Source organism: Pteropus alecto, unplaced genomic scaffold (assembly GCF_000325575.1).
Source record: "Pteropus alecto unplaced genomic scaffold, ASM32557v1 scaffold60, whole genome shotgun sequence".
In the NCBI taxonomy this organism is placed as follows: domain Eukaryota; kingdom Metazoa; phylum Chordata; class Mammalia; order Chiroptera; family Pteropodidae; genus Pteropus; species Pteropus alecto.
The window spans coordinates 2,999,404-3,019,340 of record NW_006430726.1 but is presented as its reverse complement, the minus strand read 5'-3'; the positions used below and the strand labels follow the sequence as shown (position 1 = coordinate 3,019,340).

The following is a 19,937-nucleotide window of genomic DNA, read 5'->3' as shown; positions in this document are numbered from 1 at the left end:
TTCCTAAACCTGCCTGCGCCTGCCCGCACACTCAGAGGGGAAATCTCTCCGATGCCTTGTCCACTCCACTGGGCAGGTTTGTGTGGACATGGTGTTGCACAGCGTCCTTCACATAACACCACTGGGGCTGTCATTAGTGAGGAGGGGCCAAACCCCATGGGTATTAGTAGATTTTTTTCCATTAAAAATAAGACCACCTCTCTACCTGACAAGAGCATGTGTGTGTGGAGACACTGCCAGGAGCATGTTATTTGGGGACACCTGGTTGCACTGGACAGTCACTGTGCAGAGAGGTGGGGACTCAGGTACCAGGGGGGAAAGAATCAAATACTCCGATGTGAGCACATCTGTGTGTGTCTGAGCCCCACTTGCAAAGAGGAATAGGGAAAAGGTTCAAGGTCAGGGGCTCCGGCTTCATACAGACCTAGATCAAGCCGTCTTTTCATCTCTTGCTAGCTGTGTGGTCTTCAACAGATCACATCACTTCCCTGCGCCTCAATTTCATCTGCAAACATCCAGAGATAACCGTATTTACTTCCTGCGCTTGTGGAGAGGGACAGAAACAGTCTCCACAAGCCAGCACAGGTGGGCCCTCAGAGTCTATGGTGCTGTTGGAGGCCCCAGATTCTGACATGGGTGTGTGTGTAGGGATAGGCCCCACAGGTGCCCAACGCTGGCATACCTGCATGTAGAAAGCATCAGACATGTGAGCCTGGCCACACAGGTGTGCATGGCACCCCGGTGTAAAAGGAACATGCAGACGTGCCAGCGGGGCTCACTTGCATGCATGCAATGCACTGATCCGTGCACACGGGACACACCCACTGTGCTGGTGTGAGTGACAAATGTGCAGAGGACACAGGTGGCTGTCCCAAGCCTGGCCGGACAGGATCCCTCTGCAGTCCCTTGCTGGGGTGCCCTCTGAGCCACCCCTGGCTCTGGGGCCAGGCGGCACCACGCACAGCAGGTCAGTGCGGGCTCGGGGTCAGCTCCTCTGGGCCCGTGCTCTGGGGGAGGACTGACTGCCTGCCTCCCCTGCCCAGGTGCACATCCAGAACGCCACACTGGCAGGAGGGGTGGCCGTGGGCACCGCTGCCGAGATGATGCTCATGCCTTATGGCTCCCTCATCGTTGGCTTCATTTGTGGCATCGTCTCCACACTGGGTTTTGTGTACTTGACGGTAAGAGTCCCAGGCAAGGGGCTGGGGGCTGGGGGCTGGAGAATCCTGGCTCTCTGTGTATTTGAGGTCTCCGAAACTCTGGCCTCCCCGCACCCCTGCTTCAGCCGCTGGCCTGAGCAGCACCCATCTCCTCTCTCCAGCCATACCTGGAGTCCAACCTACGGATCCAGGACACGTGTGGCATACACAACCTGCATGGCATTCCCGGCATCATAGGGGGCATTGTGGGTGCCGTGACGGCAGCCTGTGCCAACAGTAAAGTGTATGGACAGCAAGGGTAAGTATGGCAGCGGCGCAGGGCCGGCTGAGTCCCCTCTTTCCTTCTCTGTTCTTCCTCCCTGCTAATCCTCTGGGGTCCATAATAGTGTCTCTACCCCAGCCCTTCCCCAGTCTGGACCACTGTTTCATGGGCCTCTCCCCACAACCTCCATCCTTCCACAAGAGTCTGAAACCATCTGATCTGTTCAATGCCCCCGTTTTGCAGATGGGAATGCTGAGGCCCAGGGTTTATTGAGCCTTGGTGTCTGCTCTCCTTTGGGGGGGTGGGGGCGGGCAGCAGGTGGTTACTAGCCCCCTGTCTCCATCCCAGGCTCGCCCATGCCTTTGAAGGTCTCAGTACCAACTGGTCCGCAAGCATGCAGGGCAGTTTCCAGGCTGCCGGCATCTTCGTGTCACTGGCCATGGCTCTGGTGGGCGGCATCATTGTGGGTGAGTGAGAATGGCTGGGCCAGAGAGGGTGGGGCCGCTGTGGGATTCTGTGGGTGGAGGACCCAAGAGCACGTGCCAGAGATCCTCTGCGAGCCCCCAAGAATCCTTTGACTCTGCATTTGTGGCCATGGGGTTGGAGAGATTTTCCCAGCTGGCGGAAAAGGCGGGGTAGGCAGAGAGGAAGTAGGTCCTGACCTCCCGTAACCTCGAATTTTCTTTAGGGATCATTTTGAAATTACCAATCTGGGGACAAGCTGCTGATGAGAACTGCTTTGATGATGATATCTACTGGGAGGTGAGTTCTATGGACTTGTCCCCCAGCCCCCGTCCTGGACAAGGATGGCTAGATCCTCCCTTCCCTGACCCTGCACACATCAGCTGGGTTGGAGCCCAGGTAGCCAGAAGCTGAAGATTGGGGACAGAGCCTGTATCCTCCCTCCTCCTTTATTCAAGAGGCTATGTCTCCTGAGAGTTGAAAGCTTATTCTAGAGCAGTCATTCCCAAAGTATGGTCCCCTGTGCCCTCATCAGTATCACCTGGGAACTTGTTCCACCCAGACTTCCTGAATCCATAACTCAGGGAGAGCCTGTCTGCCCCCAAAGCCTGTTCCCCCTGCCAGGAGCCAAGCTGCCTTTACTGGAGGAGGGGCCCCCTTTCATCTCCAGGCCAGGGCAGCTGTGGGTGCCTGTACAAAAATCTTGACTCGAAGAACATTGTTCTAGAAGCTGAGAGTAGTGCAATGTCTTTAAAAACACACCACAATTTGGGCTTTCTGTGACTTCAAGCAGGCCTTCCTCCCCACGGATCATTGCAGGCGTGTACCCAAATTAGATGATGGAGGATGACATAGGGTCCTTCTTGCCTCCTGAACTTCCCCATTATGACAAGGATGAGGACTTAGCTTGTGTCTGTGGCCCCTGAGATGAAGCTCTGCCCATCCCTGCCTTTTATTTGGCTCTGTGTTTTTAAAACCATACAAGAAATTTTCATGGTAATTTAAACTAATATCCACTATAAACCAGTTTCATGTATATAATTAAGTCTTTTGAAATAACTCTTTAAATTATTTAATTATAAAATGAATAGAAGCTCATTAAAGAAAATCTGGACATAAAACTTAAAAAAAAAATCCCATCATCCTAATTCAAGCACTGTTAATATCTTTGGTATATTTTCTTATTTTCTTCCAGTCTTTTTTTTTTTTAATCTGCATAGATTTTTCTTACACAGCCGAGATGTTATTATACACCCAATTTAGTATCCTGCTCCTTCTCTTTATCTATCATAAGAAGTATTCTGTGTTATTATATTCTTAATAAACTTTCTTTTTAGCAGCATAATTATTTTCATTTTATATTTAAAGTCAGAACTTAAATTATTTTAGGTACAATTAGAAACCACATGGATTTAATGCTAATAAAATAAACTAAAAAAAAAATGTCAATTCCCCTATGTAGAAGTTCACTCTTGGTTCTGTTTTGATCTTTATAATTTATTCTAAGTTCACACGTTCTCTCTGCTGTATACCCTTCAGCAGCTATCTGTTTTGAGTAATATAATTCTGTGCCAGAGGAAATAAGCCACCATTGGGCCATCCCTTGTCCATCCCCTATCCGTGCCCGGTCCCGATCCACTGCCCCCTTCCTGGTCGCTGAATGGTTTACCTGAAATATGTGACTTCGAGCTTGCCATGCTGCCTCTCACCTGGCGCACGATTTACTACTCGTCTTTCAAAAGTGGGTTCAGCACAACTGTAATTTCCCCGGGCTGAGTTATCAGCCTCTGTGTGAATTTACAACGCTTATTGTCATGGCGCCTTTCAGTTGAATGCCTTCCCGTTGCCCTAGTGGGGCAAGGTCCTTGCAGCGCCCCAGCACCCTGGACAGTGGCTAACAGGGGCACGGTCCACTATGAAGGACCGCCCTGCTTCTCGGCATGCAATCTGCACGGTGATCACAAGGTGGCGCCCGCTACACGCCATTGGCTGCTCCTGACTTGCCCAGGCTGTTCTAGTTCCACCAGGTACCCCAGCCTGGGGCAGGGCCCTCAGAGCTGCCTCCTCTCACTGCAGGTGCCCAAGGACCACGCGATCTATGTCTCCCATCCTGAGGACCCTAACCTCAAGCCATCAGAACCTTAAGCTCCCAGGGCAGGTGAGAAGCAGGGGAGCACGGGTGTGGCTTGTCAGTGGGGGATGACCAGTCCTCCCAGTGGGGAATCCGATAGCACCAGCAAAGGGGCCAAAAGAAAACAGCAAGAAATGAGGAGGTGGGCTTCCACCCCTCCCGCCCGGAGTGAAGTGGGGACGCTGGGCTTAGTGAGAAAGGCACTCGGAGTCGGATGACGTGTGTACTGGACAGACATGGGCACATGTGGAAGGTGCTTGGGACTGGAAGGAATAGATGGAAGGTGACCTGGCTTTGCTGCTTACTGGCTGAGTGACTTTGAGAAGCTCTCTCCCCTGAGCCTGAGTCTCATTTATAAAACCGAAGATGATAGGACCGGCTCTATTCAGTTGATCAACTCAGGCAAGACCCTTTGTTCCTTCCTTTTCTCTCCCCTTCCTTCTTTCTATCAACTAACATTTCCTAGACCCTCTGAGGAATGAACCGAAAAAGGCCCTTTCTCATGCCTTTTGCGTCTAGCCCTCCAGAGATCCCTACAAGACATAGGCGGTTACTTTCATCTCCTTAACGGAAGAGGGAATTAAGGCTCAGAGAGGTCACGCAGCTGGCAAGTGGAGAAACTGGGGTCTTTCCAGGCCGTTATCATTGCCCTTATTGTCATTATTTGACCTCTTGGAGGTCCGAGTTTGGAACGGAGCCGTGTCTGGGGCAAAAGGCTGAGTGATGTGGCAGGAGAGGATGTTGGGGTTTAAGGAAAGAAAAGTGAGACTGTGACCTAAGGCTCACCCCATTCAGAAAAGGAAAAGGTGCCCAAGGGGCTACAGCAGGACCTGATGGTGGCCCCTCCTCTTGGCTCTCTCCCTGCAGGCTCCACGTCCTGTTCCGGTGCTCCAAAAGGAGCCAGTGCAGACCAAACTGGGCGCGCGAGAGCAAGAGGAGCAGCACCTGGCCCGCTGGCCTGGCCCAGGGCGCCTCCGCCCCTCCCATCGCCTTTGCCCTGGGGGGGCTTGCCCGAGAATGGAGAAGGACCTGTAGACCGAAGGAGGCAGGAGGCCTGCCACCAGGGGTCTTGGGGGCCACATCCTGAGAAAAGCAGACAGGAGGGGGGCTGGAGCCTGGGGGTGGACCCGAGCCCTCCTAGGTGACAACTTGGCTGCCAGCCAACTGCTGGGCCCTTCCTCAGCCTGCACATCCCATGCTCCCTGGGCCCCCAGACCTCTCTGTGCCATATGCAGATGGCAGCCTTCGTGAATAAATGTTCCCGTTGTTCTTTGTAGCATGGGTGCGAATGCTCCAACAGGACCAGTCTGAGGGAGAAAAGGGCCCAGGAGACGTGACCTGGCCTCCTGCCATAGTCAAAACCGCTCCCTCCTCCCCAAGCTGACACCCACAGTGCCAGGGAAATCACCCCAGGTACAGAGGAAGAATTTGGGGTACTGGAGCCTGACCCCACATGGGGCCCCTGGCAGGGCTCAGCTTTTGGACTGGGGTCTTTCCCCAGAGTCCATGTTACCTCATATCAACCATCCCAGATGTTTGCCCATTGTAAAACTGCCATTCCTTCCGTGCCCCCCATGTGACCCAGCTGAGCTTCAAGGGCACTAGAGGAGGGGAGCGGGGAGGGAGGGAAGGCTCTTTGGGCCAATCCCCTTCCCCAGATCCTTCCTTCCTTCCTCCCTGCCAAGCAAGGAAGGTTGCATCAGTTTGGATCTCCCATGATTGAATGAGGCCTGCCACCACCCTGGGCTGAAAATCACAGTTCCTGCCCTCAGGGGACTTGGTCTAGCTGGGGAACCGACCTGACACCAACTATCCACCCTGAACTCTGACAGGCCCTCAGTGCCCAGGTGGCTTCTCGGAGTGGGTCACCTGAACAGGGTTTTGGAGGCTGAGTAGGAGTTTACCAGAAAGATGGCAAAGCGGCAGCATGGGCAGAGACCTAGGGATGGGAATCGACATGGTGAGGTTGGGTCTGGCTAAAAGAGAAGCAGCGGCAGAATCCAGATCCTTTGTGGAGCAAAGACTCCAGAGAAGAAGGGGTGAGGGGAAAGGGAGGAGAGCGGGCTTCTCCTGCCTTCGGTCTGCCCTCCCCGCCCCCCTCGCCGTTCCCACATGCACACACACTCAGGCCTTCATTCCCCTCGCGGCGGAGGGGGGTGGGGGGCATGGAGGAGGCCGGGAGGAGGGAGCTGAAATGCAACCTATTCATGTTCCCGCGATGTAACACCCCTCATTTTCCATGCTGGGTAAAGACAAAAACCCTTTACAACCTGTTTCTGGAACTTGTCAGCAGCTGCCAAGAGGAGCATGTTAATTAAACATCGGCAAAGATGGAAGCTGGAGGCCCTGGCTCTAATTGGACAGTTTGCTTCACTGGATTGAAAAACATTGTGACAAAGGAGGAGGTGTGCGAGCCAGGCAGGGGTGCGGCGCTGCGCGCTGGGGAGGGGACCTCGGCTTTGATTTCAGCTGATGGGGCCCCGTCTTCTCTGGCACGCCCACGGAGGGCCTGGGAGGGGCCTCTGGGCCGGGAGAGGTACAGGGTGGAGGGGGTCCTCCCAGGCCCGCACGCCTGGGCTGCTAGCAGTCCTGCTGACTCTGTTAGGCCCAATAAAGGCCCAAGCGTTGAGGGCTCCGGGGCAGGGCCTCTTCTCCTGATTATGTGACCCGAGTCCTGGGACTGGGCAGGGAGGGCATCGAGGGCAGGGATCGGGCAGTCACCTCAGGGCACTTGGAGGCCCACTGGGTGGAGAGACTGGGATCTGGGTCTCTGTTGCCTAAACTATCTCTGGGCCACGTGATCAGAAATGGGGTCTTTAAAATGTTGGCAACTGGGAGGCTTGTCTTGAAAAATCTAGCTGTAAGGGTCTTCCCCGAAGCCCTGCGAAGCCTGGAGTTGCCAGCGGGGCTGCAAGGGCACACCCTGACACTGTCCCCCATCTGTGTGTTTGATGGCTGAATCCCAAGTGCCCTCCTGTTCTTGACCCACAAATGATGACAGCTGCCATGTATTGAGCGCTATGTTCGGGGTACCACGCTGAGTGCCTTACCTGCCATTATTTAATCTCCTAGCCACCCGAGAGCTCTCATACCATGCTCATCTCAGAGGTGGGCAGACTGAGGCCCAGAGAAGATAAACAACCTGTCCAAGGTCACAGGATTATTCGGCGTGGTGCTAGGGTGAGCCCAGGTGCCTCTGATTGCAATATCCTAGCCTGGGCTCCACGTTCCCTGCTCTCTGGCTCCGCCCTCTCCAGCCCGGATAGTCAGAGAAAAGAGGGGGTTCCGAAGTAGAGGACACCCTTCTCAGGGCTTCCAGACTGAGGGGACTAAAAGATGGGGGTCTGGTATGTCCCTTGAGAGGGCCCTATGCACGCCCCCCTCCCCACGTACATGCCTGACTGGCATCTCCTGGGGTGAGGGTGGTCAGCTAACAAGGATAGAGCTTCTTCTCCTGTCCCCTTCTGCCTGGGCCCCAGATTTGCCCCCCATCCCACCCTCATCCTGAGCTGCTGCCCAGGAGGGCTCCATCTGGGGTGGGAGGCCAGGCTGGGGCTCGTGAGAGTCAGAAGCAAGTATGGGAAAAGGGAGCCATTGTGGCTGAGCCCTGGGGATTAAGAGCCACAAAGTGGATATGGAGGGCTGAGTTCCCAAGGGGGGCTGGCCTGAGCAGTCTGTGCCTGAGCTGCCTGCTGGGCCTAATCCCCTGGGAGCTGCAGCTCCAGAAGCCCAGGAAATACAGCTGCTGTGGACAGAGGCCGCCCCGGAGGGGTCGGGCAGCCTGGTCCTGGCTGCTCGGGGTGGCGCTGAGGAGGGCTGGTGGTGGGGATGTGTGCTCATGGGTGTGAGCATGCTCATGTGCCTCAGGCCTAGGCAGTGTGACTCTATGGGACACTCTAAAGACAGGTGACCCAGGGTGTTAGGGGCAGTGTCAGCCCCCCTGGCCTGTGTCTGTAGTTTAAGGCCTATTTTGAGGGGAGTGGGACCTGAGGGCAGCAACTGGGACCACTGAGAGGGCCCTGACTGAGGAAGCGAGGTGTGGTGAGGACGGAGGCAGAGCTGACGCCCCCCAAGCAGGTCCAAGTGGGTGCTGTGTGTGTGTGTGTGTGTGTGTGTGTGTGTGTGTGTACTTGTGTGCGCAACTATCAAGCAGGGTGCTTGAGAACGGCCCTTCAGAGCCGGCTGGAAGGGCTCTGTAAATTGTAATCAGATTAAGGGGGCCAATCACCTAGGGCTCTTGAAAAGGCCACACGGCTTCTAATCAGCCCTGAGGGCCCTGGCCCACAAAGCCCGAGAGAAGCACTGCGGGAGCTGCCCGCTGGGGGGCCGAGGGGTGGGGGCAGCTTTCTTGCCTCTCTGTCTCTGTAATTATGTCAATTTGCTAGCCAAATTGTTTGCTCAAGTGGACAGGGGGGCTTGTGCCCCATTCATGTGGTAATGTGGGAACCGGCAGGCCTCCTGGCTGGGAAAATAGGAGGTACCGGGACCCCTCTCCAGGGAGCAGGCAGGCCAGGGGTGTGGGGCACCTAGGCCTTGGGAATGCTCCCTGCACCAGTGTGGGTTTTTTCCCCAGGAATTCCAGAGACTTCCAGCTTGAGTTGTGCTCTGGTATGTCCTTTTGGGTCTGTGAAGATGCGGGATGAGAAAGGAGGCAAAGACCTCGAGAGAAGACAGAGGTAGATTCTGGGAGCCTTCAGGGTAAAGGTGGGCAGCTCTCTGTCCCCATTCCTGGTCCCTTATGGTCCGAGCTGAGGCTTGAACAGTTTGGGAGCATTATGGGAAGTGCCGGAGAGATGGGGTCCTGAAGTGGGGAATCACGGCACGCACAGACTTGGAGATGTGCACAGAGTTGGAGAAAGTTCATCGCAGTTTCCCTGAGCATTGATGCAGGCGCCAGCCACTGTGCCACGGTTTTGTAGCCATCCCGGGAGGTAGATACTGGGCTTCCCCATTCACAGATGAAGAAAGTGAGTTTCAAAGAAGCAAAGATACTTGCCCAAGGCCACACAATCAGTAGGTGAGGAGCAGAAATGTGAACCAGCTCTACCTCTGCCCGGCCCCCAACATGAGAATTCTCTCCTTCTTCTAAGCAGCACATGTCACAGGTCTGTCTGAGGCATGGAGGATGTGGAGGACAAAGATGACCTGGCGGGGCACGGTCACAGGGACCCTCAGCACTGACACTGTGGTGCACGCTGTGGTCACTCTCGACACAGAGCTGTGAGCACACAAAGGGTCAGGCATTGGATGAGTTGGGACCCTCGGCCCTGCCGCACTGTGTTTTTTATGGGAAAATTCTTTATATTCTGCAGCTCACCCACCCTGTCCTCCAATGAAAGTATTCTCTAGTGGAGAGAGTCTCTAATTCAATGGTCCTCAAAGTGTGGTCTGGACCAGCCGTATCACCATCACTGGGGAACTTGGGAGAAACGCAAAATTCTTGAGTCCTTCCTCCCCCAGCCTACCGAATCAGAAACTGGGAGCAGGGCCTGCCAGCCACCCCAGTTTGAGACCTATAACTCTAATTTATTTAACTATTCCCCTGTTGACAGATCTTCAAGTTGTTTTCAATTTCTTGTCATTAAAACATGTGCTACGATACAACACTTTATTTGAGTTTTTGTGTCCTGTGGGAACATTTTTTCCCCTCTCAAAATTTTCTTGGTTAATACTTCACATTTGCTTTTTAGAGGAACTTTAGAATCTGCATATAAGTATCAATATTCCATCTCAATAGTATTACATCGTATATACATTGTAATCTAGAAAGGATTAACATCTTGATAGTCCTGAGTTTTCCTGTCAAATGATGCAATTCTATAGGCCTTTAGGTATGATTCACATGTCATATATAATTTAGGCAGGCTTTGTTATGATCCCAAATATAACAATTACAGGAGATATTATAAAGGTCTTCTCCTTTCCCTGAAGCTTATGAAACTACGACCATAATCATGAAGGGTCAAGCGTATGATCATCTTATTCTTCTTGGGACAGTCTCATTTCTTATGTTGGCCTCTCAATTGTGATTCAGTTAAGCTTATATCTTTTGGGGGGAGCAAAAATACCTTTCCCCCCCCCATATTTCATTGGCTCCGGTAGTTTTAAAACATGGCCTCTGGGTCTGGGACAACATCAAGCATACCAACATTCGCATCATAGTGATATCAGAAGGAGAAGAGAGAGAGAGCAAGAATTAAAAATCTATTTGAATAAATAATGACAGAACACCTCCCTAACTGGCGAAGAAATAGACATACGACCGCGGGAAGTGCAGAGAGTCCCAAACAAGATGAACCCAAAGAGGCCTACACCAAGACACATCAAGATGAAAATGCCAAAGGTTAAAGACAAAGAGAGAATCTTAAAAGCAGCAAGAGAAAAGCAGTTAGTCACCTACCAGGGAGCACCCATAAGACTGTCAGCTGATTTCTCAACAGAAACTTTGCAGGCCAAAGGGACTGGCACAAAATAGCAAAGTGATGAAAAGCAAGGACCTACAACCGAGATGACTCTCCCTAGCAAAGCTATCATTTAGAATCAAAGTGCAGATAAAGAGACTCCCAGACAAAAAAAAGAGGTAAAGGAGTTGATCGCCATCAAACCAGTATCACAAGAAATGTTAGAGGAAGGAGGAGAAAGAGAGTGAAGAGGACGGGGAAAGGAGGGGGGAGAGGGAGTGGAGGGGACGAGGGGGAGAAGATCAAAACTATAAATAAAATGACAATAACTACATGTCTATCAACAATTACTTTAACTGTCAATCGATTAAATGCTCCAATCAAAACACAGGTGGCTGAATGGATAAGAAAACGAGGCCTTTTACATAGGCTGCCTACATGAGACTCGCTTCAGATCGAAAGACAGACGGACTGAAAGTAACGAGATGGAAAAAGATATTTCGTGAAAATGGAAACAAACAAAAAACCTGGCGTGGCAATCATTATACCAGATAAAATCGACTTTAAAACAGAAGGACCGAGGGATTCCACTTCTGGGTATCTATCTGGACAAACCCAAAACACTACTTTGAAGGGACATGTGAATCCATATGCCCACTGCAGCATTATTTACAACAGCCACTCTATGGAGGCCACCTGGCTGTCCATCAGAGGATGAATAGATAAACAAGAGGTGGTACATATACACAATGAAATATTACTCAGTCATAAAAAAAAAAGGATGAAATCTTGCCATCTGCAACATCGTGGATGGATCTAGAGGGTATTGGGCTGAGTGGAGTCAGTCAGACAGAGAGAGACAAATGCCGTATGATTTCACTTACATGTCGAATCCAAAGAACAAAAGAAAGAAACGAACAAAACTGGAACAAACTCATAGATACAGAAAACATTTTGATGGTTGCCAGATGGGAGGGGGTGGAAGGGCAGGTATAAAAGGCAAAGGGATTAATAACTGCAAATTTGCTGTGACAAAATAGTTATGGGGATATAAAGTAAAGCATTGAGAATATAGTCAATAATATTCTAATAACTATGTATGGTATCAGATGGGGGTACTCGATTTATAGGGGTGATCACTTCATAAGTTTTATAAATGTATAAATCACCATATTGTCCACCTGAAACGAATATAATATTGTATTCCAACGGTATCTGAAAAATACCAAAAAAACTTTTTTAAAAACCATGGCCCCCAAATTCTTCTACACTCTTCCCATTGAGAGGTAAAGTCTGTGCCCTCCCCTTGAATGTGTGCTTGGTGGCGACTTCACCAATAGAACATGACAAAGGTGACGGTGTGCCAAGCTTCCAGGCTCAGACCTGAGGACACTGACAGCTTCTCCTTCCTATCTCTTGGGACATTTGCTCTGGGAGGCCAGCTGCCATGTCAGAGGAAGTCCAAGCAAGGAGGCATGGGGCCCTTGGCCCACAGCCTAGATTGAGTGACCAGCCCACAGCCAGCTCCCACAGCCATGTGACTGAGCCCTCTTGGCTGCAGATCCTCAGCCCCAAACTGCCCGCTGACACCACGTGGGACAGAAACGAGCAGTCCCCACTTGTTTCTGCCCCAGCTACAGATTTACTGAGCGAAACAAATGCTCACTATTGTTTCGAGCGCTGACATGTTTGGGTTTGGTTAGGCAGCAAGAGGTAACTGTGCCAAGGGTGCAACCCATTTTGACGCCTCAACCAATCATTGCCGTGGAAACAGAGATTTCTGTGACTTAAGCCAGAACCCTCCCTGTGAAGCCGGGGCTCGGGCTACTGCTGGCTTCCCTTTCCTAAGCCAGGGACAAAATCAGAGCCAGGCCAGTAACAATGAAAGAAAGGCTAGTGCTGGGTGACCAACAGTGTCCACTGAGGACATCAGGTCCAGTGAGATGAGGGGAACTGGTCCAAGGTCACACAGCAAGCATGTAGCAAGACCAGAATTTGAACCCAGCCCAGCCCTCGGGCATCCAGGGCAAGGCTGAATTTGCAAGGCCTCTAACCACTCCTACTCCTCCTTTGAGAATTTTCTGCAGTGTCCCCCACTTTCTACAAACCCTTCCTGGGCATCCTTCAAACACAGGCACGCCTCCCATCCAGCACGGATCACAGTGGATTCTCCTCATGTGCCTATATGGCTGCCCCCAACACAGTATCCACAAGGACAGAACACTTGTTTCTGCTCCCCGCAGGGCCTAATGGAGGGATTGGGATAGACTAGGGGTTGGGTACAGCAGAGTCTTGTCTTTCGTGGGGTTAGAGTCGATATTCAAGGTTGAACATCCAGTACAGTCGAAATTATCCCTGGTGGACCTTTAAATTGCCCTGCAAGTCAATATAGAACATGCAGAAGTGTATACCTAATATACTAATACGTAGTATAGAAGAGCACATTTTCAAATGCGTTTGTATACTATTTTTAGTTATACATTTTCAGTGTTTATGCACATAATTAAGTGCATATGATGTAAACGCCACTGTCAGTATTTGGTAGAAGGGATCGATCATGGCATAAATAAAGGGATGGGTCTGGCCCATCTGCTCATCTTTCCCCTCAAACCTCTCCCTTGTTGGCCAAGCCTTGTTTCTCTTTCTCTTGTGCCTGAAATTTCCCCCACTTGAGCCCCTGAGAAGCAAGACACATAGGTCAAGTGTTCTGAAGGCCACAATTACAAGCCACATACAATACGTGTTCTAGCCTCTCTGGCTGGCGATGACAGGTCACTTGGTTGGCCCCTTGGACATACTAGGAGCTGCACCTGGAGGATGGGTCGTGTATGTGCACATGTGGGCACCTGTGAAAGCTGCTTCATTAAGGACCTGGCCCTTCTGTGTGTGCCACCATGGGATCCTGCAGGCAAAGCCAGCACGAATGCCAACCGATAACCCTAACCCCACTGACCAAGGGGAAGGGAGGAGGAGGGAACCCCTTGCGTAGAGGACTCAGCATTTCCATCCTGTCCCCCAGAGTGTGCTTGGGGATGTCGCGGGGGAGGAAAATTTTTGCTTTTTACTTGATCCCCTCCTGTGCTGTCACAGCGAACGCGTTTTTTCATTTATCACCTTAAAAGCTAATAATGGTTTTTAAGGAATTTTTTAAAGAATTTCGACAATTCTGTCTCCTCCTTTTCCGAATGCATTTGAACATCTTTTGGTGATGTTGGTGAGCTCCTCATTCTCGGGGCCTCCCTGGATTCCAGCAAAAGCCCCCATTCTGCCCTTCAGAGCCCGTGGGACTGGGTCAGTCCTGGAGGTCTGCCACTGACCCAGCACACGGGGAGAGCCGGCTTCACCCGAGCTTCACGGGCAGGCGAGCATGGCCCCAGGTGTCAGAGTAAAGAGCGAGTCATCTGGCCAGGTGCTGATTCTCACTCTCAGAGCCTCTGGAAAGGAGGACAGGGCACACCCCGGGCTGTGCCCCCCGCACCCCTACCTCTCTCCTCTCCTGCCCTTCTCGCCTCTGCTCCCTGCGGTCTCTTTCTGTCCCTGCCTGTCTCTCTGGCTGTCTCGATCTGTGTCAGCCTTGCTCTCTGTGTTTCTTTCTCTCTCTGTCTCACTCCTTCTGTGTCTCCATCTGCCCCCCTAGCCCAGTCTCTCCTCTCCTCTCTCTCTCTCTCTCCTCCCCTGATTTTCTCTCTATTTCTTTTCTCATTATCTGCCCGATTCTCCCTCCCTCTCTCTCTCTCTCCTCCCCTGATTTTCTCTCTATTTCTCTTCTCGTTATCTGCCCGATTCTCCCTCTCTCTCTCTCTCCCTCTCTCTCCCTCTCTGCTCCCTTGCCTCCCTTCCCTTCTCTCTTCCTGTGGCTGTCTGTGTCTCGTTCTGCCTCCTCCTCGGTCTCCTCCCCTCCCCGCTGGCCTCTTCGGATCTTCGGAGGGTGATCTGTGGGATCATGCCAAGCCCAGAGGGAAGGTCAGGGCGCCCTGCAGGGATCAGTACACATTGCCATTAACCTGTCACTTCTGCCTTTGGCGTGGAAACAGCAGGGCTCAGGAAATGCAAGGAATTGCAGTCCCTGGAAAGGGGACTTCTCAGCTGTGGCTGACAACTGAAAGCAGAAGCCACCCAGTCAGAAGGCCGCAGACATGCCCCAGGGCACCAAGGACAACTGGTGTGGCTTCTGGACACCAGCCCTGCATCACAGCCCTCTTTTGACTCCTGGGCAAGGGTGAACTTGTGCTTTGGGAGAACCCGGGCTGGTGGCTGCGTTCAAGCCCCGTTGCCTGCAGTCTTGGAGGATGGGGATCTCAGCGAAGCCAAAAGCAAAGGTCTCAAATTGAGCAGCTCGTGGGCCATGTACGCCGACCCTCCAACCGTGGCCTTAAAATATAAATCTGCATTTTTAAATTGGCAAATTTCGCATTTTAAAAAAAATCTAAGTTTTCCCTTGAAGACTTGGCAACACTGAGCTGAGGCTGAGCAGCACTGTCCCTGGCAGACCGATGCCCACTCCCCAGTCCTGTAGGTTCCTCCTTCTCGAAACTGGATAGATGCGTTCTTATGGTCACTGCCTGGCCTCTGACAGAGCAGAGGGTCTGGGAAGGAGAAGAGGCATCTCTGGGCCTCTGCTTTCCCATCCGTAAAATGGGAAGTCACAAGAGCCCAGTGTTGACTGACCTGAGCATCTGACAAAAGACATGGTCCCTCTTCCTAGAGAAAAGGACCTGTGCAGAGGTCTGTGCATGGTTTGAGAGGTTCACATGCCCCTTCCCCTGGGAGCCATGGACCCCAGGCTAAGAACCCCTTCTGAGCTCCAAGGTCCCTTCTTCCTCTGCCTCAGCCAACGGAGTCTGGGTTCAGGGGGACCCACCAGCTCACACCTGAGTGTCTGGGGCCGCCCCTTCTCTGGGTGAGCCGTGGACTCTACCCATCCTCAGCTGCTGTCCCAGCCAGGCTGGCAGCCGCCCATCGATATGCAGGAGGGGTCTGGGCTGGCGCTGGATTAGCATAAAGCACCCCAGGAGGTAAAGGCCCACCAGGAGGCCTCTGTGAGCAGCGCCTGCCTTTGTCCTGGCCCTAGGACTGGGTAGGACGGCCCAGGCGGCTCCTACACTTTTGACTGCCAGATGAAAGGGGGCGACATAAAGAGGCTGCCTGGGCCGAGCATGGGGGTGCTTTGTGTCCCTCCAGACGGAGTTACAGACGTCTGTGAAACGTCAATTACAGCTGAATAAAGACGTCTGCTCGGTCCAGACGTGCCTCCTTTCAGCTGGGGAGGTGTTTCCAGGCTGGGCCTGAGATGCCTTTGGCAACCTAATGTGGTGATTGTGACTCTATAAGCGGCCCTGGCATTCATCACTCCCGAGGAGGATGGGAACAGGCTGGGCTGGCCTGCCCCAGCTCTGGGGGGGTGTCCTGGAATGCGGGGTGGGGTTGATGGTGGGGAGGGAAAGGAGCAACTCACTTCCCTTCCCTTCTACTCCACGCCAGCCCAGGCCTTGGGGGTAGGAAGAGGGGCAATCTGGGAGCCACACAATCCCCCTGTACCAGCCAGGCCTCCTTCCCAGGCCTTCGTCAGTGCCGAAGTGGTCCAGTGCCCTTGCAGCTACAAGCCGCGATCAGGGCTCACTGGTCCTTCCTCGTCATGGGCTAGTGTGATGCACTGTTGAAGGGACAGCACTAAGAGAGCCTAAAGTTCAAATCCCAGGGCTACCAGAGATGCCGGCCTGGGGACCACCACCCTTCTACCCTCTCACTGTGTGAAATGAACAAGCCCGCATCTGTTTAAGCCCCTTCCCGTCCATCAGGCTGCCGGTTACCTGCAGCCAGAAACAATTCCACCTGACACAGTAAGACAGCTCGGCGCCACTCAGAGCCACCTTGAGGGGAGGTGACATAGCCATGGTGGGGTGTGAGGACCTGGGACAGAGCACTGATTCTGGGTGCAGTGAGCTGGGTTGTCCCTTCCTGGCTGCTGGTGGCCCCTGAGGTGCCCTTGCCCCAGGAGACCTCATCCTCGTATTTCCTGAGGCCCCCATGCTCCCTGGGACACCTGTCTTAAAACTTGCCCAGCAGCACCAGGCGACTGACCCTTGGGCTACAGAGCGGCCTCTTACAGGGCAGAGAGCAGAACCAGCCCCAGTAATGAACAACCCTCCTGCTTACTGAGCACCTACTATGTGCCTGGGTGTATTTATGCACATACACCTCAAAAGGCCCCTCAAAGCTCAGAGGTGGCCCCCTCGGTGGTGTGGGGAAGAGCACAGCCACTAGGCCAGCCTGCCAGATGTGATCCTGGCACTGCCACTCCCCGGCTGGGGGACCTGAACAAGCCAGCCGACCTCTCTGCGCCTCAGTTTGTAGACCTGCCAGTGTTAATGGCATAGCCCTGGCACACCACGAGCAGGCAGCAGAGCTAGGTTTTGAGTCCAGGGTGATCTGACTTCTGAGCTCATGTACTCTGGGCTTCGCAGTCCCACGGGGTGTGGACCCTCATTCCCCAGCTGGGTGTAGGCCCCTGGGAAGTGATGACCCAGGACACATGAGCCCAGTTCCCTAGATTCTTCCAGCTCCCTCTCTCCTGATCTCCCACTCAGCACTTCTCAGCCCCTGTTCCTGATGGTGGCTGATGCAGCCACGACCTGCAGACTGGCCCAAGCAAGGCCTGCGTGCATGCGAACCCATGTTGTGCATCTGTGCACACGCGCGCGCGTGTGTACGTGTGGTTATACGTGTGTCACAGACCAGATGGCTGCAGCAGGCGCCTTAAGCCGCTCTGAAGCTGTGAGGCAAGGTGGGCCACAATGATGCCTGGATTATGGGTGCGCCCCAACATGAGACTGGCCAAGTAAAAGGCCAAGGAAGCTACCATACCCCCAGGAAGGAAGGGGAACAGTAAGTCTGCACTGGACGCTCCTGCAGACAGGCTGCAAGTGGTGCCAAATCATGTGACCTCCCCCAAGAGTGTGCACCCACTGAGGTAGGCATGTGCTCTAGAGGGAGCTGGGACCAACTGATGGGGTGGCGACATTGTATGAGCCTGTACATAGGCATGTATCCTATCGATGGAGGCGTTTAAGATCATTCGTATTTAATGTTTTTGACTAGCTAACGCTTTCACCTAGTATACAGGTAAAAAGGTTTTCAGTGAGGAGTCTCCTTCCCGTCTTTGTCCCCCATCTGCCCCTTTCTCACTGCTTGCTAAAGAGATAATAACTGTTATTCATTTCTTCTGTATTCTGCCAGAGCCTCCTCATACACACATGAGCCAATAAAAACTTGTATTCCTATTTTTCCCTCATTTTACTCAGCTTCATAGTATCGTTCCAGCCTTTTGCTTATACAAACGTCACTGCAACAAATAATGGTCTACACAAGTTGGATCTCACAAGTGTGAATATATCTGTAGGACAAATTTCCAGAAGGACGACGCTGAGCCAAAGCTCATGTGCATTTGTGACATTGCTATATCTTGCCAAACTGTCCTTCATGGGGCAGGTGCCACCTCCCACCTGCAGGTTAAGGTATACAGCACATATCTTGGCTTGGCCAGCAGTGCAAGGGCCCTTCAGCCTTCCCAGCCCAGTGCACTTATGCAGGGAGCCTGCACGACCACACACGGCAGCCCTGTTCATGCTTGAGTCTGTTCTCTCTCTGGCCTCTTTTTCTAACACACTTACTAAAGAGGGAGCTCGCCCCGGCCCCAACCATCACCACTGCATGCGCGCACATGCATGCGCACACACACGTGCACCCCCCCCCCAAATCTGTCCAGAAAATGCAAAGCAGAGCCCCGAAGGAAGAAGTATGTCTGCCCGGGTTTGCTCATTCTGTAAATCTGTGAGCACCTACAAGGGGCCTGGCCTCCCCCTAAGTGCTGTATATGTGATATGTGATCTTGGCCACGTCCCTTAACCGCTGGGTCCCAGTGTGCCTTGAGTAAGGTGAGGGGTACAGACACAGGGGGTTCCCAGTCCCCTTCCAGCTCTAATGACACATCATCCCCAAATCATATTGCTAGCCCATGTATGTATCAAAGGATGAAAGGCTTGGAAAACACTTCCGAGGGCGGATAAATGTTGGCATTTGTTTGCAATGGCTTAGAGGCGATCGACCCAGAGAGCCCTTTGCAAGCTCGTGAGGAACTGTGCGTGTGCCCTCCTGTGTGTGCAGCAAGGTGTCCCTGTGACCTCCTGCCAACCGTGTGGACGAGTAAAAGGGGCCTGCATTTTGGATCAGCCCGGCCTCGTTTGAAATCCTGCTAGGCCCACCTTCTAATTTTGTGACTTTGTGCCTCCCGTTCGCCCCTTAGAAGAAATGAGGCACCTGCACGCTTCTCTTGGGCGGCCTCTGTGAATACTGAAAGAGATCTTATGACTAAAGTGCTGGGCACTAGAAACTGCTCAACAAAACCATTATCTGCGTTCTGAGGAGTTTCCAAGAGCGGGTGGCCGGGCTGCCAGGCCGGGGTCAGGCGTGGAAGCAGACCCGCTGGTGCCCCCCGGCCAAGCCACTGGCGAGTGTGGCGCGAAGCCCTCCAAGGCGTCTGGACAGGCCGGGAGGCAGCCCAGGACGAGTGACAGCTGGGAAGGTTTAATTGCTCCTCGGTGGCTTGGGAGCACCTCCCTCCCTTGCCAATGATCTGCATTTCAATGTGAGGAGACTGGAAAGTAGGATGCTGCTCAAAGGGGTTACAATGATTAATCATTTAAAAAGCAAGATCTTAATTACAGGCCGCAATTTTTGCTATTTAAAGAGTCCATTAGTTGCCAGAAAGAAGAAGAAAAATTATCACAGGTTATTCTCCTCCAAAAGTAGAGAGGGGGGAGGAATGGTGTGGGGAGACTCAGCTGCTGCTCAGAGATGGGGTGGGGGGCAGGATCCCACCCCGGGAAGAGGCCTGGTCAGGGGCAGGATGGGCCCTGCCACGGTGCTAGAGGAAAGTGAAAAAGATGCTTCTCAGAGGTCTGGGAGCTGGAGAGGTGGCGCCAGAGCAAGAACTTACTGCCTTCTACCCATCCCCGACCCCCCAGCTCGGGGCTTAGCTGGAATCCCACCTGTGGGTGCCCCTGAAGGCCTCCTCAGGACATGGCAGCTGGCGGTCAGTCCCTTTCCTGACCCCAATGACCCCTGACCCCACCCTGCTCAGGATGTGGGGTTAATTTCCAGGCCCTCCCCTCTGACCTCTCTGTGGGTTTTAGTCTTGTGGGGTCTCTCAGCCCCCAGGGTATACAAAGGGGGCTGGGTGATAAAAACAACGAAGCCTCTTTAGTGGATTAATTCACTGATCCTCGAGGGGCTAAAAGATCAGCAGATCAAATGCCTGTGGCCTGAGAGTGGCGAGGGATCTGGAGGCCTTCCCCCACCTAGAAGCCTGGGCACCGTCCTATCGCTGAGGCGGGCATGGCTGCCCTCTCCCGTGGGCCGGAGCTGCCGCGCCAAGCTCCCTCCTAACTCTGGCTGGCAGCTCCTGAATCCCAGAAAACAGCCCCAGCAACAAAGAGGCTCCTCCAGTGCAGGGCGCCGCCGGA

The 19,937-nt window shown here is 53.0% G+C and overlaps 1 protein-coding gene across 1 annotated transcript in view; it reads left to right on the top strand.

The window, feature by feature from the left end:
* RHCG (Rh family C glycoprotein) overlaps positions 1 to 4,029 on the top strand; it is a 15,100-nt gene extending 11,071 nt beyond the window's left edge. The window contains exons 6-10 of the mRNA XM_006905265.1: positions 1,044 to 1,181; positions 1,322 to 1,458; positions 1,771 to 1,889; positions 2,111 to 2,184; positions 3,961 to 4,029. Coding sequence (XP_006905327.1) covers positions 1,044 to 1,181; positions 1,322 to 1,458; positions 1,771 to 1,889; positions 2,111 to 2,184; positions 3,961 to 4,029 — 537 coding nt within the window. The remainder of the gene's footprint in view (positions 1 to 1,043; positions 1,182 to 1,321; positions 1,459 to 1,770; positions 1,890 to 2,110; positions 2,185 to 3,960) is intronic.
* Positions 4,030 to 19,937: the final 15,908 nt, after the last annotated feature.